The sequence below is a fragment of the Mytilus californianus genome, unplaced genomic scaffold, assembly GCF_021869535.1.
Source record: "Mytilus californianus isolate M0D057914Y unplaced genomic scaffold, xbMytCali1.0.p SCAF_12, whole genome shotgun sequence".
NCBI classification, from domain to species: domain Eukaryota; kingdom Metazoa; phylum Mollusca; class Bivalvia; order Mytilida; family Mytilidae; genus Mytilus; species Mytilus californianus.
Genome location: NW_026262604.1, coordinates 25,215,733 through 25,234,942, shown reverse-complemented (window position 1 = coordinate 25,234,942; position 19,210 = coordinate 25,215,733). Strand labels below are relative to the sequence as shown.

At 33.1% G+C, this 19,210-nt stretch overlaps 1 protein-coding gene and 1 pseudogene across 4 annotated transcripts; both read right to left on the bottom strand.

The window, feature by feature from the left end:
* Window positions 1-245: 245 nt before the first annotated feature.
* LOC127721610 (galactoside alpha-(1,2)-fucosyltransferase 2-like) lies at window positions 246-18,017 on the bottom strand. Of its 4 annotated transcripts, none has more exons than XR_007991340.1 (3): window positions 17,798-17,991; window positions 12,158-13,501; window positions 246-415 (listed from the first exon to the last, which is right to left on the bottom strand). XR_007991340.1 is itself a non-coding variant. In XM_052228375.1 (3 exons), the coding sequence occupies exons 2-3, from the start codon at window positions 13,431-13,433 to the stop codon at window positions 7,482-7,484; spliced, it is 1,137 nt and encodes a 378-aa protein (XP_052084335.1). In that variant the 5' UTR covers window positions 13,434-13,501; window positions 17,798-18,017; the 3' UTR covers window positions 6,054-7,481. The 4 variants fall into 4 exon arrangements, 3 of the variants coding, with proteins under 3 accessions (XP_052084335.1, XP_052084332.1, XP_052084333.1); XM_052228375.1 differs by lacking the exon at window positions 246-415 and adding an exon at window positions 6,054-7,864 and having other exon boundaries at window positions 12,680-13,501; window positions 17,798-18,017; XM_052228372.1 differs by lacking the exon at window positions 246-415 and having other exon boundaries at window positions 11,159-13,501.
* LOC127722362 (galactoside 2-alpha-L-fucosyltransferase SEC1-like) lies at window positions 885-1,666 on the bottom strand (annotated as a pseudogene).
* Window positions 18,018-19,210: the final 1,193 nt, after the last annotated feature.

The following is a 19,210-nucleotide window of genomic DNA, read 5'->3' as shown; positions in this document are numbered from 1 at the left end:
AAGTTCAGACGGATTGTTTGTTCTGTTGCATGCTTAGGGATGTAATTAGGGGAAATTAAACAAATCTAGAATTTAAAATTGATACAATAAGTCAGAAGAACATAAGTTAAGGAGCAAAATAAGCTAAAAATATTGACAGGTTATGGAGCTCCTTTTCGAGATATTTATTTTTTTTTAAATGGCGGGAAAAGGCTGGCTCAGAGATTTACCTTATATTTACATTGGTATTATTTGGGTCTCCAATCGAAAGAAAAGAAATCTAGAATCTGCTTAAATTTTGGTAAATGACCTTTAATGAGCTATTGAAGCCTTATATGAAAAGAAAAATGGGTGTTATGGGGCAAAATATTTTACCCGGTATCGTAGAAAAAAAACCAAGGAGTCCGAACATCTGACAAAAATTCCTAAACCTGACCTAAGTACTTCCTTAACATCAATTATACCTTTTATTTCTTAGGGAGGTAATGACGTCACTAACGTAAAGTGTTATTTTTAGCGAAGTCAAAATGTGATATAGTGGGAAAAGATGTTCTGTTTGACTAATTTCATCATTAGCTTAAAACCGAGTACATGGACCCTCATTTTATGAAATGATATTTGGCTAAATTATGTAGGAAGATTATTTTTACGTCCCAACCCTATCAAAACCAGAAAATCAAATGATCGTTCCGTAATAAACAGTTTAGAAGTGCTTACGTTGGATAAACGGTAAAAAAATATGATGGTAATTTTGCAATTACCAAACTCGAGATGTCCACAGTGTATACTTAGACCGAGACTTTAAGCATCTTTATATATTTTTATGGAAGTTTGCATAGAATTTCAACATTCGACATTAATGCCAAACACTAAAACGCTCACAGCAGCATATATACAATGTATAATTATTGCATCCCAATCCATTCCGTTAGATCGTAATCGTCACGGTTATATATTGAAGCTAGCCAGCTTCCCTTTCGAGGAAATTCACTGAAATAAACTGTTTCACCCCCACTTAGATATGCCCCCACCACCCGAACGATCCAGAGGTAATAATTGTATGATTGCAAAATGTTAATAACACCATGTCTGTTTCCGGACTTCCGGTTCCTGCGTAGATAACATCCGGTCCTTGAGCATGCGCTTTACACCATCGCGGATCATCAAAAACAACTAAGAATAAAGGTTTGTTTGTATTGTTTCTAAAATATGAAAATGCTTTTGTTATAAATTCTGGTGTTGCTACATTGTAGCCTCGTTTCATTTCAGAACTCGTCGACATATCACCTCTCCTGATGTGTACACCTATCAATAGTCGTCCTTTAGCATTGATGGTCTTAAGAATTTCTATCACTTTTCTTTTGGTATTTTGCTTAAATTTAAACAAACTGATGATTTCATGTCTGCAAAGATGAATATATATCCATGATTGAAAATATCCATTTAACGTCCAGTTTTTATCATGGGATAAAGTTTCAACTTGACTGTTGTAATCCATTGCTTTTCCCTCCCCTAAGTTAGCAGTGTTTGTCATGTGTATGTCCCTTGCTTGTTTCAGGTCTAATACACGGTTCAGGCAATGGTTACGTGGAATAAACGGTGTGTAATTATGGCAGTGAGCGGTACCAATGAGACATGCTTCTTGAAACAGTTGGTTTCCAAGACGACCTTTACCATTAGCGGTCATAAACTGCTTTTGATCAACTTTGGTTTGAATACTAATTGATCCCAAGAAGTCCGAATATTCCAATACGAAAAACCATATAACTGCAATAAAACAAAACATGTAAAACTTTTTATATGTCCAAATAAAAAATCCATTTGTTTCAACTTGATCTTGGCGTCTGTTCGACATAGCTGTTTCCACTTGACCTAGAATGTCTTGACGCTCTCCTTTAGATCTTTACACAAGTAAATATCCTCCTGCAGAAAAGAAGAACAATAAATTGAAAAAGTAAAAAGAAAAATTAGAAAAAACGTCAGTCTCTCACGAACGCATTATTTCATTGCATAATTGTTTAAAAATCGTGCCATTATGCGATGTTTCAGTGTTGATGTTCCGTGATGACTATTGCCTAGGAGGACATTGGTTGTTATTGGCTTTGAACTAGCTTTCAGTAACTGCGAGTTCTCTAAGATCGGTATTTTGTATCTTTTATCTTTATGTTAGCTTTTTTTTGTGTTTTGCTTCCTTCCAATCTAATGAGTCAAGCCATTTCCAACTGACATTTACAGATGGTTCTTATGCTGTGCTGTGACACCATTGACTTAGGTTAGGGGCGGATTGAACACTCAAAAACATGTTTAACACGGCCATATTCTATATGTTCCTGTCAAAAGTTAGGAGCCTGTAATTCAGTGGTTGCCTTTGGTTGCTGTCTGTTATATTTGTTTTACGTTTATTGATTTGTTATAAATCAAACTGTTTTGTCATGTCGGGACCTTTTATAGTTTACTATCCGGTAAGGGTTTGCTCTTTGTTGAAGGCCGAACGGTGACCTACAGTTGCTTAAATCCATTTCATTTGGACTCTGTTGGACAGCTTGGTAACCATACCACTCTCATTATTCTATATTTTGTATGTCATAGTGCCGATATCGGGAAAAATTGAGGTTATTTTTTTGTATTAAGAATACCACGAGCCGTACTCGGCCGCTTGACTATTTACTATTTATACAGGTAAAAAAAAAGTCGGAACAAAAGTATCAGTCGACAAATTAAAAACCCACATCTTACATTATATAGGTATAATAATAAATGCTTCCATTGGCCAAATCTTTTACTTTATGTACGGCCAGGGAAAATAAATGCTTCCATTGACCGAATCTTTTACTTTATATACGGCCAGGGAAATTCTGTCAACAACTTGTCCGTTGTAGGAGTAATTGTAACTATTTCAAGCTGTAGTTACAGTATAGGAACTGCTTGTTTTAAACTTGAAACACATCTGAATTGTATCAGTCAAGGAAGGAAATATTGAACAGAAGATGGCTTTGGAATAAAAAAAAAAGCCATTAGAATATATGTTCTCTTTATTTCATCGAATTAAAAGAAAATCTGAACACAAAATCCAAGTCTATTTTATGAAAAATTATCAAGATTTCAGCCTAAATGCTACAAAATGCTAAAAGAATTTAGTTGCTATAAAATTTAAGTTAACCCGGGGGGGGGGGGGAGGGGGGGGGTCCTGACTATGTGAAAAGTAAACATAATTGAGGTATGATTGTGATGGTAGGAGTAGGTGGGCCTTTTGTATCGGTATGTCATACTATAGTATTGGCGGTGAGGAACTATAGTTTTTTAATGGAAATACTTCAGTATTTGTATAGAAATACTATAGTTTTGTCACGGAAGTACTTTAGTATTGGTATGTAACTGCTACAGGCTTAGCGGTAAAGTATACTTTTATTGCCTTGAAAAAATTAAAGTTTTGGCTTTGTTATATTGGCATGGACGTATACAAAATGTATAATACTTCACATGGTAGTACTATAGCATTGGCTTGAAAGTATAGTGGTTTTGCCATGGTAGTCCTATAGAATTTGCAATGCAAGGAAGTATTATAAGTTTGGCAAGAAAGTAGTAAAGTTTTAGCTTGGAGGTACTGTAGAATTTGCAAGGAAGTACTATAAGTTTGGCAAGAAAATAGTAAAGTTTTAGCTTGGAAGTACTGTCAGTATTATAGTATTTGCTTGGTAACATAGTTATATTGGCATGAACGTACTATAGTATTTGGCATGGAAGTACAATGTACTATAGTATTTGACATGGTAGTACTATAGTATTGGTTTGAAAGTATAGTGATTTTGCATGGTATTACTGTAGAATGGCAGGGAAGTACTATAGTTTGGCAAGAAAATAGTAAAGTTTTAGCATGAAAGTATTGTAGTATTAGCGTGCCAGTATTATAGTATTTGCTTAGTAATATAGTAGTATTGGCAGGAAAGTACTATAGTATTTGTCATGGTTGTACTATAGTATTGGCTTAACAGTACTGTGATTTTGCCATGGCAGTACTGTATAATTGGCAAGGAAGTACTATAGTATTGACATGATAGTACTATATTATTTGCTTGAAAGTATTGTAGTATTATCATGGAATTACTACAGTTTTGGCATCACATTGTTATATTATTTGCATGGAAGTATTGTAGTTTTAAAATGGAAGTACAATTGTTTTGACATGAAAGTACTATACTATTAGCTTGGAAGTACTATGGTTTTAGCATGAAAGTACTATACTATTAGATTGGAAGTACAATAGTTTTGACATGAAAGTACTATACTCTTAGCTTGGGAGTACAATAGTTTCGATGTATTTTTTCTCTGAATCTCACGTTAAATATTTGGTTCATCTAATTAATTAAATATAATGTATAAAACATATAACTTGCATGCTCAGATAAAAAAAAAATGCTCAACGCGCGGCTTTGGCGCTCGCCTTTTTTGTGTTTCGTTGCAGCAGAGTAGTGGATAAGGATTTGTCTATTGCTATGCACTGGTGTACCTGTGTAAATTAACAATGAAGTGAGCATTGTCTAGTATAAATTCCTTTGACCTCTTTAAAACAAGTTTATCAATTTTAGAGGAATGGGTTATGAATGCAAAATCACTACACGTGCGCACATAAAAAACAGTGCTTTTATTGTTGTTCGTCATCTACAAGTCACAGTTAGGCGTTTGTAAAGGTGTTGTTAATCCAGTAGTAGAAAAAACAAAAAAATGAGGATGAATGACTGAAACTATGAAGCAAATTATGAAACAAAGTTATAAAAACATTTTCACAATGTCATAAACATCTATTGTGTGCCAAAAAAAAAAACCCAGATATTTTAGTGCATTTTAAAGAAATTTGACATCCACTTTCCAAACTTGACGAGATTACTCAAATGTTCAGGCGCCTCCAGTTTTCGAAAATCTAAAAGTACATACATATCTTTCGGATTTTTTGTGTCATTTGTTTGTTAATCGTGCGAAAGTCTTAAGTCATTGAGTGAATTTAATTCGGGTATTTTAAACATACATTTTCCTAGGACAGAAACAATTCCACAATTGCTGATATTGTATTAGAGCTGCTCTGGCCATGTTATGGGAAGGTGTGAAATTGCTTGGCAATTATTTTTTTTTATTCCTTTTGTATAAAATGTTATATGTTATAAAATGGATTGCTAGGTATTTTTTCTATGTGTCTGGTCTTTATATTGCTTGTACAGTGGTTTTCTTATAATGTTGTACTCTTAGCGAATTATGAATTAATTGACTTTTTTTATTCTTTTTTCATATTTTGAGAAGTTTTTAAGTTACTTGCAAGAATGTACAAAAATATAAACAAACAAAACTAATAAATATGAATACGTCAATTTCTCCTAAAACCACACACACACAAAACAACAGCTGATGTAAATATACATGTTTGATACAACTAACTGGACACTTCATATATTTTTAGAAAATAGAAACCTTTTAGTTTTTTATTGTTTTCCTTAATGTTTTTTATCTTGTATCGGTAACATTTTTTTTAATTTAAACTTGTTCTAATGAATTCAAATGATTGTTCTGTATGGTCATTCGCTACATGACAACTTACACCATGAATACATTAAACAGGTCGAGTACTCTACCTTTTACGGATATGTTTATTTTAGCATAATAATGTTTCCCGAAAATTTAATTGTGCGTTTACATAATATTACGGATAATTAATTTACCAAGCTTATTTACCAACCCAGTTAATAAGTTGCATTGCATGATGAACTATTTCACAACTTTTCACAGTGAAGAAAAAAGACTTCATCTTATTTACATTTTCATCTGTTGTATGTATATATACATCCCATGGTATAGAACATTATTTCTATGACTCCTGTGTAATTTTAAACAATATGTTGTGGAGACCATCCGTCGAGTATGACTGACTTTGTCATGTAAGCACTCGAGTTTAGACTCGTTTTATTGAAGTTTGTTTTCTTCTCACTATGTTTATTGGTAGCTATATTCATTAACAGGAGAGAGAGAGAGAGAGAGAGAGAGAGAGTAACATACGAAAACAACCTGATGCAGAAAATTATTTTAATATCTTTATTTTATTAACAAAACTTATAAAAATAATAATTTGCATAAATAGATTTGGTAAAAATAATTCATGCATCGATAGTTCATAGTTCACACTTCTCCGATAAAATTATTAAGGCAATGACAAATATTTTAAATTCTTAACATTCGCGAATACTGCATATGTTCATGATATTTTTGGTCGTGATAATTTAATTGATAAAACTAAATATACTGAGTTCCAAAATACCACTCAAAGTTCATAATCTTGCTCTCTTGTTCTCACCCAACACGTTCTCTCACAAGGGATTGAAAAAGTTTCGATGGTTCGTAATGTTCTAATAGATTTGCACGAGAAACCACGTTCATTACGCATCTCTTCATCAATAATGGGAAATGCAAACGTAAATAATGTCAATTGAAAGAGTGACCCTCCCATTACCTCCCCACGCTCCCTAAAAAAAAAATGCAAACAGAAAACGACGGTATTCACAAAACATCTTACGAGAAAAAAATTAACTTACGAACAATATAAGTCGTAAGACTTTTTGTGAAAAGAGTCTCATGCGTGGATTTATGATTTTTTCCAAGCGTGGTTCCATCAGGTAAAATAAGGTTTACGGCTGTTTTTGTCGATTTTGACGCTTAAAAAATATTTGAAAAAAGGAGGACTACAATCCACGAAACCCTTCTTGAGCTACCCATTTATACTGATCTATATTTTGACCATGTACTTTCAACAGTAATTTACAGACGGTACAACTCGTGTTTTAATGAAATTGAGAATGGAAATGGGGAATGTGTCAAAGAGACAACAACCCAACATTAACCACTTTTTTGCAACTGGTCAGTTCAATTTTAATTTTACGAAAATATATTCAAATAATCAGGTGTTCAAATTACTTATTTGTCATTAAAACAGCTTAATCTGTGCACAGGTGGCACAAGTTTAGACGGATTGTTTGTTCTGTTGCATGCTTAAGCATGTACTTAGGTGAATTAAAAAAATCTAGAATTCAAAATTTATACTATAAGTCAGAAGAACATAAGCAAAGGAACAAAATAAGCTAAAAATATTGATAGGTTATGGAGCTCCTTTTCCAGATATCTAATTTTTCAAAGATGAAGGGAAAAGGCTGGCTCGGACTTTTACTCTATATTTGCATCGGTATTATTTGGGTCTCTAATTGAAATAATAGAATTCTAGAATCTGCTTAAATTTTGGTAAATGACCTTTTATGGGCTATTGAAGTCTTATATGAAAAGAAAAATGAGTGTTATGGGGCAAAATATTTTACTTTGTATCGTAGGAAAAAAATAAAGGAGTCCGAACATCAGACAAGTAAGTACATCCTAAGGGAAATAATGACGTCACTAACGTAAAGTGTTATTTTTTTAAACATTCGACATTAATGTCAAACACTAAAACGCTCACACCAGCATATACATATCTATTGCATCCCAATCCATTCTGGGAGATAGTAATCGTCACGGTTATATATTGAAGCTAGCCAGCTTCCCTTACGAGGAAAATCACTGAAATAAACTGTTTTACCCCCACTTAGATATGCCCCCCACCACCCGAACGATCCAGAGGTGATAATTGTATGATTGCAAAATGTTAATAACACCATGTCAGTTTCCGGACTTCCGGTTCCTGCGTATATAACATCCGGTCCTTGAACATGAGCTTTACACCACCGGGGATCATCAGACACAACTAAGAATAAAGGTTTGTTTGTATTGTTTCTAAAATATGAAAATGCTTTTGTAATAAATTCTGGTGTTGCTACATTGTAGCCTCGTTTCATTTCAAAACTCGTCGACATATCACCTCTCCTGATGTGTACACCTATCAATGGCCGTCCTTTGGCATTGACTGTCTTAAGAATTTCAATCACTTTTCTTTTGGTATTTTGCTTAAATTTAAACGAACTGATGATTTCATGTCTGCAATGATGAAAATATTTCCATGATTGAAAATATCCATATAACGTCCAGTTTTTATCATGTGATAAAGTTTCAACTTGACTGTTGTAAGCCATTGCTTTTCCCTCCCCTAAGCTAGCAGTATTTGTCATGTGTATGTTCCTTGCTTGTTTCAGGTCTAATACACGGTTCAGGCGATGGTTACGTGGAATAAACGGTGTGTAATTATGGCGGTATGCGGTACCAATGAGACAAGCTACTTGAAATAGTTGGTTTCCAAGACGACCTTTACCATTGGCGGTCATAAAATGTGCCTTTTTGAAGTCGGTCAAATCCTGACTACTATTTGATTGTCTAGCAGTAACCTGTTGAGCAGAGATCGGTTTTGTTGCCGTATGTTTGGCTACAGTGCCCACTATCGTTTTCCGGGAAAAATGCAAGCCTTTTGTAACTCCAAATGTTACATCTTGATGAATCTCTTTCATTTCACTGTTTTTGATCAACTTTGGTAAAGTTTGAATACTAATTGATCCCAAGAAGTCCGAATATTCCAATACGAAAAACCATATAACTGCAATAAAGCAAAACATGTAAAACTTTTCATATGTCCAAATAAAAAATCCATTTGTTTCAACTTGATCTCGGCGTCTGTTCGACATAGCTGTTTCCACTTGACCTAGAATGTTTTGACGCTCTCCTTTAGATCTTTATACTAGTAAATATCCTCCTGCAGAAAATAAGAACAATAAATTGAAAAAGTAAAAGAAAAATTAGAAAAAAAGGTCATTGTCTCACGAACGCATTATTTCATTGCATAATTGTTTAAAAATCGTGCCATTATGCGATGATTCAGTGTTGATGTTCCGTGATGACTATTGCCTAGGAGGACATTGGTTGTTAACATTATTGGCTTTGAACTAGCTTTCAGTAACTTCGAGTTCTCTAAGATCGGTATTTTGTATCTTTTATCTTTATGTTAGCTGTTTTTTTGTGTTTTGCTTTCTTCCAATCTTATGAGTCAAGCCATTTCCAACTGACATTTACAGATTGTTCTTAAACTGTGCTGTTACACCACTGACCCAGGTTAGGGGCGGATTGAACACTCAAAAATATGTTTAAAACGGCCATATTCTATATGTTCCTGACAAAAGTTAGGAGCCTGTACTTCAGTGGTTGCCTTTGGTTGCTGTCTGTTATATTTGTTTTACGTTTATTGATTTGTTATAAATCAAACCGTTTTGTCATGTCGGGACCTTTTATAGTTTACTATCCGATAAGGGTTTGCTCTTTATTGAAGGCCGAACGGTGACCTACAGTTGCTTAAATCCATTTCATTTGGACTCTGTTGGACAGCTTGGTACATGTAACCATACCACTCTCATTATTCTATATGTTGTATGTCATAGTGCCGATATCGGAAAAATTGAAAGTTATTTTTTGTATTAAGAATACCACGAGCCGTACTCGGCCGCTTGACTATTCATTATTTATACAGGTAAAAAAATAATAAATGTAATTAAGAAGTCGGAACAAACGTATCAGTCGACAAATTAAAAACCCACATCTTAAATTATATAGGTATAATAATAAATGCTTCCATTGGCCGAATCTTTTACTTTATGTACGGCCAGGGAAATTCTGTCAACAACTTGTCCGTTGTATGAGTAACTGTAACTATTTTAAGCTGTAGTTACATTATAGGAACTGCTTGTTTTAAACTTGAAACACATCTGAATTGTATTGCTTTTATTGTTGTTCGTCATCTTAAAGTCACAGTTATGCATTTGTAAAGGTGTTGCTAGACCAGAAGTAGAAAAAACAAAAACTGAGGATGAATGACTGAAACTATGAAGCAAATTATGAAACAAAGTAATAAAAACATTTTCACCAGGTCATAAACATCTATTGTGTGCCAAAAAAAACCCAGATATTTTAGTGCATTTTAAAGAAATTTGACATCCACTTTCTAAACTTGACGAGATTACTGAAATGTTCAGACGCCTCCAGTTTTCGAAAATCTAAAAGTACATACATATCTTTCGGATTTTTTGTGTCGTTTGTTTGTTAATCGTGCGAAAGTCTTATGTCATTGACTGAATTTAATTCGGGTATTTTAAACATAATTTTTTTTCCTAGGACAGAAACAATTCCACAATTGTTGATATTGTATTAGAGCTACTCTGACCATGTTATGAGAAGCTGTGAAATTGCTTGGCGATTATTTTTTTTTATTCCTTTTTTATAAAATGTTATATGTTATAAAATGGATTGCTAGGCATTTTTTCTATGTTTCTGGCCTTGATATTGCTTGCATAGTGGTTTTCTTAACATGTTGTACTCTTAGCGAGTTAGGAATTAATTAACTTTTTTCTTCTTGTTTTTATATTTTGAGAAGTTTTTAAGTTACTTGCGAGAATGTACAAAAATATAAACAAACAAAACTACTAAATATGAATACATATGGCGTCAATTTCTCCTAAAACCACACACACACAAAACAACAGATGATGTAAATATACATGTTTGATACAACTAACTGGACACTTCATATATTTTTAGAAAATAGAAACCTTTTAGTTTTTTTATTGTTTTCCTTAATGTTTTTTTTTTATCTTGTATCGGTAACATTTTTTTTTAATTTAAACTTGTTCTAATGAATTCAAATGATTGTTCTGTATGGTCATTCGCTTCATGACAACTTACACCATGAATACATTAAACAGGTCGGGTACTCTACCTTTTACGGATATGTATATTTTAGCAAAATAATGTTTCCCGCAAATTTAATTGTGCGTTTACATAAAATTACGGATAATTAATTTACCAAGCTTATTTACCAACCCAGTTAATGAGTTGCATTGCATGATGAACTATTTCACAACTTTTCACAGTGAAGAAAAAAGACTTCATCTAATTTACTTTTTCATCTGTTGTATGTACATATACATCCCATGGTATAGATCCTTATTTCTATGACTCCTGTGTAATTTTAAACAATATGTTGTGGAGACCATCCGTCGAGTATGAATGACTTTGTCATGTAAGCACTCGAGTTTAGACTCGTTTTATTGAAGTTTGTTTTCTTCTCAATATGTTTATTGGTAGCTATATTCATTAACATGAGAGAGAGAGAGAGAGAGAGAGAGAGAGAGAGAGAGAGAGAGAGAGAGTAACATACGAAAACAACATGATGCAGAAAGTTATTTTTATATCTTTATTTTATTAACAAAACTTATAAAAATAATAATTTGCATAAATAGATTTGGCAAAAATAATACATGCATCGATAGTTCATAGTTCACATTTCTCCGATAAAATTATCAAGGCAATGTCAAATATTTTAAATTCTAAACATTCGCGAATACTGCATATGTTCATGATATTTTTGGTCGTGATAATTTAATTGATAAAACTAAATATACTGAGTTCCAAAATACCACTCAAAGTTCATAATCTTACTCTCTTGTTCTCGACCGAACACGTTCTCTCACAAGGGATTGAAAAAGTTTCGATGGTTCGTAATGTTCTAATAGATTTGCACGTGAAACCATGATTTTTCCAAGTGTGGTTCTATCAGGTAAAATAAGGTTTACGGTTTTTTTATGTCGATTTTGACGATTAAAAAATATTTGAAAAAAGAACGACTACAATCCACGAAACCCTTCTTGAGCTACCCATTCATGCTGATCTATATTTTGACCATGTACTTTTAACAGTAATTTACAGACGGTACAACTCATGTATTAATGAAGTTGAGAATGGAAATGGGGAATGTGTCAAAGAGACAACAACCCAACATTAACCACTTTTTTGCAACTGGCCAATTCAATTTTAATTTTACGAAAATATGTTGAAACAATTAATTAAAAAAAATCTAGAATTTAAAATTGCTACTATAAATCAGAAGAACATAAGTAAAGGAACAAAATAAGCTAAAAATATTGATAGGTTATGGAGCTCCTTTTCGAGATATCTATTTTTTTTTTAAATGGCGGGAAAAGGCTTGCTCGGACTTTTACTCTATATTTGCATTGGTATTATTTGGGTCTCTAATCGAAAGAATAGAATCTGCTTCAATTTTGGTAAATGACCTTTTATGAGCTATTGAAGTCTTATATGAAAAGAAAAATGGGTGTTATGGGGCAAACTATTTTACCCTGTATCGTAGGAACATCTGACAAAAATTCCTAAAACTGACCTAAGTATGTACATCCGTTACATCAAGTATACTTTATATTTCTTAGGAAGGTAATGACGTCACTAATGTAAAGTGTTTTTTTTTTAAACATTCGACATTTATGTCAAACACTAAAACGTTCAAACCAGCATATACATATCTATTGCATCCCAATCCATTCTGGGAGATAGTAATCGTCACGGTTATATATTGAAGCTAGCCAGCTTCCCTTACGAGGAAAATCACTGAAATAAACTGTTTTACCCCCACTTAGATATGCTCCCCACCACCCGAACGATCCAGAGGTGATAATTGTATGATTGCAAAATGTTAATAACACCATGTCTGTTTCCGGACTTCCGGTTCCTGCGTATATAACATCCGGTCCTTGAGCATGAGCTTTACACCACCGGGGATCATCAGACACAACTAAGAATAATGGTTTGTTTGTGTTGTTTCTAAAATATGAAAATGCTTTTGTAATAAATTCTGGTGTTGCTACATTGTAGCCTCGTTTCATTTCAGAACTCGTCGACATATCACCTCTCCTAATGTGTACACCTATCAATGGCCGTCCTTTGGCATTGACTGTCTTAAGAATTTCAATCACTTTTCTTTTTGTATTTTGCTTAAATTTAAACGAGCTGGTGATTTCATGTCTGCAATGATGAAAATATTTCCATGATTGAAAATATCCATTTAACGTCCAGTTTTTATCATGGGATAATGCTTCAACTTGACTGTTGTAAGCCATTGCTTTTCCCTCCCCTAAGCTAGCAGTATTTGTCATGTGTATGTCCCTTGCTTGTTTCAGGTCTAATACACGGTTCAGGCGATGGTTACGTGGAATAAACGGTGTGTAATTATGGCGGTATGCGGTACCAATGAGACAAGCTACTTGAAATAGTTGGTTTCCAAGACGACCTTTACCATTGGCGGTCATAAAATGTGTCTTTTTGAAGTCAGTCAAATCCTGACTACTATTTGATTGTCTAGCAGTAACCTGTTTAGCAGAGATCGGTTTTGTTGCCGTATTTTTAGCTACAGTACTCACTGTCGTTTTCCGGGGAAAACGCAAGCCTTTGGTTACTCCTAATAATACATCTTGATGAATCTCTTTCATTTCACTGTGTTTGATCATTTTTGGTAAAGTTTGAATACTAATTGATCCCGAGAAGTCCGCATATTCCAATAGGAAAAAACATATAACTGCAATAAAGCAAAACATGTAAAACTTTCCATATGTCCAAATAAAAAATCCATTTGTTCCAACTTGATCCTGGCGTTTGTTCGACATAGCTGTTTCCACTTGACCGGGAATGTCTTGACGCTCTCCATTAGATCTTTATACCAGTAAATCCCCTCCTAAAAAACGAACAATAAATTGAAAAAGTAAAAGAAAAATTAGAAAAATCATCAGTCTCTCACGAATGCATTATTGCACTGCATAACTAAGTAAACATTGTGCCATTCTGCGATGTTTCAGTGTTGATGTTCCGTAATTACAACTGTCTAGGTAATATAATTGAGGTCAGATAGTGGGAGTAGGGGTATAGGGTCTTTTGTATCGGTATGAAATACTATAGTATTGGCGTTGAGGTACTATATTTTTTTCATGGAAATACTTAAGTATTTGTATAGAAATACAATAGTTTTAGTATAGAAGTATTATTGTAATGGCTTTAAAGTACTAAATTATTGGCATGACATTAATATATAAATTTTATAGCCGACTATACGGTATGGGTTTATCTCATTGTTGAAGGCCGTATGGTTGCCTATAACTGCTTAGTCACTTTATTTGAACTTGGGTGGATAGTTGTCTCATTGGCAATCATGTAAATACTATATATTTAGCATGGGAGTACTATAGTTTTGTCACGGAAGTACTTTAATATTGGTATGGAACTGCTACAGGCTTGGCGTTAAAGTATACTTTTATTGGCATGAAATATACTATAGTTTTGGTATGGAAGTACTGTAGTGTATTGGCATGACAATATTAAAGTATTGGCTTGGTAATATTGGCATGGACGTACTACAAAATGTCAAAATGTATAGTATTTGGCATGGAATTACTATAGTATTGGCTTGAAAGTACTGTGATTTTGCCATGGTAGTACTATAGAATTGACAAGGAAGTACTAGAGGTTTGGCAAGAAAGTAGTAAAGTTCAAGCATGGAAGTACTGTAGTATAATCAAGGAGTTACTACAGTTTTAGCATTACATTGCTATATTATTCGCTTGGAAGTATGGTAGTATTTACATGGAAGTACTAAAGTTTTGACATGACAGTACAATACCATTAGCTTGGAAGTACTGGAGTATCAACGTGCCAGTATTATAGTATTTGCTTGGTAATATAGTAATACTGGCATGAACGTACTATAATATTTGGCATGGTAGAACTATAGTATTCGGCATGGTAGTACTATAGTATTTGGCATGGTAGTACTATAGTATTTGGCATTGTAGAACTATAGTATTTGGCATGGTAGTACTATAGTATTGGCATGGATATACTATAGTAGTTGGCATGGACATACTATATTATTTGGAGTGGTAGTACTATGGTATTTGGCATAATAGTACTATAATATTGGCTTAAAAGTACTGTGATTTTGCCATGGTAGTACTGTAAAATTGGCAAGGGAGTACTAAAGAATTGGCAAGAAAGTACTATAGTATTGACATGATAGTACTATATTATTAACTTGAAAGTATTGTAGTTTTATCATGGAGTTACTACCGTTTTGGCATCACATTTCTATATCATTAGCTTGGAAGTATGGTAGTATTAGCATGGAGTTACTATAGTTTTGGCATGACAGTACTATATTTTTAGCTTGGAAGTTCTATGGTTTTGGCATGACAGTACTATACCATAAGCTTGGAAGTACTATGGTTTTGGCATGACAGTACTATTTTTTTAGCTAGGAAGTACTATGGTTTTGACATGACAGTATTATACTATAGGCTTGTGAGTACTGTAGTATTAGCACGACAGTACTATATAATTTGTTTGTTAGTTCTTTGGGTTTGGCATGACAGTGCTGTATTATTGGCTTGGAAGAACTATGGTTTTGGTATGACAGTACTATATTATTGGTTTGGAAGTACTATGGTTTTGGTATGACAGTACTATATTATTGGTTTAGAAGTACTATTGTTTAAGCATGAGAGTTGTATATTATTGGCTTAGAAATACTATGGTTTTGGAATGACAGTATTATACTATAGGCTTGTGAGTTCTGTAGTATTATCATGGCAGTGTTATATTATTGGCTTGAAAGTACTGTGATTTTCCCATGGTAGTACTATAGAATGGGCAAAGAAGTACTATAGGTTTGAAAAGAAAGTAGTAAAGTTTAAGCATGAAAGTACTGTGGTATTTGGCATGGTAGAACTATAGTATTTGGCATGGTAGTACTGTAGCATTGTCATGGTAGTACTGTAAAATTGGCATGGAAGTATTAAAGAATTGGCATGAAAGTACTATAGTATTGACATGATAGTACTATAATATTTGCTTGAAAGTATTGTAGTATTATCATGGAGTTACCACAGTTTTGGCATCAAATTGCTATGTTATTTACTTGAAAGTATTGTAGTATTATCATGGAATTACCACAGTTTTAGCATCACATTGCTATATTACTTGCTTGAAAGTAAGTATGGTACTATTAGCTTGGAAATACTATAGTTTTGACACGGCAGTACTTAGTATGCTTTTAGTTTGGAAGTACTATGGATTTGGCATGAAAGTACTTTACTATAATCTTGGAAGAACTATGGTTTTGGCATGACAGTACTATTTTTTTAAGCTTTAAAGTACTATGGTCTTAGCATGACAATATTATACTATAGGCTTGTGAGTATTGTAGTATTAGCATGACAGTACTATATAATTGGTTTGGAAGTACTATGGTCTTAGCATGACAGTATTATACTATAGGCTTGTGAGTATTGTAGTAATAGCATGACAATACTATATTATTGGTTTGGAAGTACTATGGGTTTAGCATGACAATACTATATTATTGGCTTGGAAGTACTATGGGTTTGGCATGACAGTACTAAAGTTTTAGCTCGGAAGTACTATGTTTTGCATAACAGTATTATACTATTGGCTTGGGGGTACTTTAGTATTAGCATGACGGTTCTATCTTTTTGTCTTGGAAGTATTGTAGTGTTAGCACGGATTGACATTGCAGTATTTAAGTATTGGCATGGAAGTACTATTATAGTATTATGAACAAATTTTAATATCTCCCTCAGGCACGGGAAATAAATGTATAATTGTGCATGATAATTGTACTGTGAATAACTTTAGGGGATATCCTCATACCGGTGCTGTATTAAAATATAATATAAACAAAACAATCAAGAAATTCAAGAAATAATGATTATCTCCCCTAGATTGTCGTCCATAACCACTATGTTTTCCGTTTTATTTTCAGTTCTCACGGAAGTTGACTCTGCTGCATGTACTTGTAATATTTAGATAACCTATCTTGTTTAAGTTTAAAACAGCTGTTTATAGTAAGATTTATATGTATTTTAAATACATTTAATCAATAGTGTCCTTTAATGTATATATTTACTTATAAAACTAACGTTATTTAGTATAAAATCGGTCCGCGTGCCATTGTTGGTGTTTAATGAACTAAAAACTAGTTATATATTTTTAACCCATTGCACTGAACACTACATTTACATACTTAAAAAGTCATAGAAATGTACTACTTATACAGAATAATAGTTATACAGTTATACTAATAAAAATTGTTTCAAAGGTTTAGAAATATAAATGAATAATTATTTACAATTAAAAAGAAAACGACATTTCCCCTGTATTTAACTCATAAAGTCAAAATTGGAAAGTTGACGTTATCTTGTAAAATAAAGTCAATAAAGAATGAAGAGTCTAAATTTTACAAAATATAGCAAAAAATTCACAAAATTTCATTCATGTCTAATAAATTGATGCTTAATTAAATTAAAATTTTAACAATTCACTTTTATTTTGTACTTGTAAAAAAAAATATTGAGCGACCCTCATGGGCTAACCTGTAGCTGCCTGTGCATTTACACGGTGTAACATTTGTAATATATGATCTGTAATACCAAATGTTTACGAGAATTACAGGAACTATTTGTAAACCCGTCCCCCTCCCAACCAATCCCTTTCATTCCATATTAGCAACTTCTGATCTTTCTTTTTTTATCATCCTTATATACCATTCGTGTTTGATTAATTGATTGATGTTTACTTAACGTCCACTGGAATAATATTTCATGCATATTCAGGAAAAGAATCTTAGGTTCTGACCAGGAGGATAGTGAAGTATTTTTCGTTTTTTACGACTCCCCAACACGGTGTACATACATTTTAAGCATTACATTCACGCAGAAAATGGTTGATTGACAGCAGTATAAATTAATCACATACCTATCTTTCCATAATTAGTTATTGAAAAAACATGGTAATGTCGCCAAGGTTTCAAGATTTTACTTAAACGTACACTCGAGCACATACTTTCAAACAACACGACACACGTATACAATACTCGCTAGTGACGAGTCACCTAGTTAAAAATATACAGATCTACTTCCCCGTCTAGGAAATAACACATTATATAGATACAAATAATACTTACGTTATGGCTTCATTTTTGTGTGACAAAATCAATACGGTCTTTATACGGCTGTTATCAGCGGTCAGATAATCCAGAGTGAGGTACACCACAGGTCTATCTACCTGTCGCTGCCTTATTGATTTAAGAATAATCCAACATATTACTTTTGAATGATCACAACGAAAATATTTAAATATCTTAATCACGTGGAGAGGATTTACACTATCGATTTTAACAGTTTGGCGATCATTTAAATGTCAATTTGTTTTTTGAAGTGTTACATTATTTCTGAGTTCGCATTGTCTATTCGGTATTTCATGTGTTTTATCAGTTTAACCATAGATATAATAGCCATAGATAAAATACTGGACCCACATCAAAAGCAGATGATATTTGCCGAAATTTTATCACCCTCTTATTATATACATGTCACGCTTGGTGTTAATTAGCCTTCATTGGCAATTGCCGTCGATCGATATCTAATAAATTGTGAATCGGGAGACTTTTAAACACACGAATGTGCTACGTAATGACTTTTAACCATAATAAAAAAATGACTATTTTTTTAACTCTGCCAGGTCCAAAGCTCGGATAAAATAGGAGGGAAGTCATGAGAAGTAAATATTGTAAAAGCGCAAATGTCCTATATAAAAAGCGCAAATGTCCATTTAAAAAAGCACAAACGTCCTATGTAAAAGCGCAAACGTCCCGCGCCGGAAGGGATATATAGCTGTATTTATAGTACGAATCACACCTCTAACACAATTGTAAGAAGGAAGAGGAAAAAAACCATGAATGACACAGGACAAAACTCCTATATTTTCATTTTATCATAGCCATTATAACGCTTAATCTATATATTGTTTACTTCAAAAATGAAATCGACAATCAGATTATACCACCATCTATTTAATAGCAAAACAAGCACAAAAATGGTAAGCGGAAAGGTATATAGAAGAAACAAATTCAGAGACATGATTGTGCTATTTCCCAATTATTTAATGTATTCAGTGTGTCCACTACATACGTTTTCTTCACCAAACGGCGTTTAATAAGTTTATAATGTATTCCCTTTTTTCTCTTTATTTTCTAAAACTTCGTGTTACGACAGAAAGTTTCAACACTTGTAAAAATCTTTTTTCTTTTCTAAAAAATAATAATTTCTTCTTTCTGGCATAAAATATGATTACACTATTTTGAATCTCGATAAAAAAGAAATTTCTTTAACTCGCCATAGAAAAATTCGACCAGGTTCGACCTCTTAACCACGTATACCATCAGTAAACGATATGTCTCCTCTTGACAATCATACAGGTCTTATTTTCCGAGTGCAACCGATGCAAGTGCTATGACAATTTAATTTTACATGCCTGTTCAGTCCATTTTTCATGATTTCTCTATTTTATTATTTCAACAACAGCATAACCTTTTCAT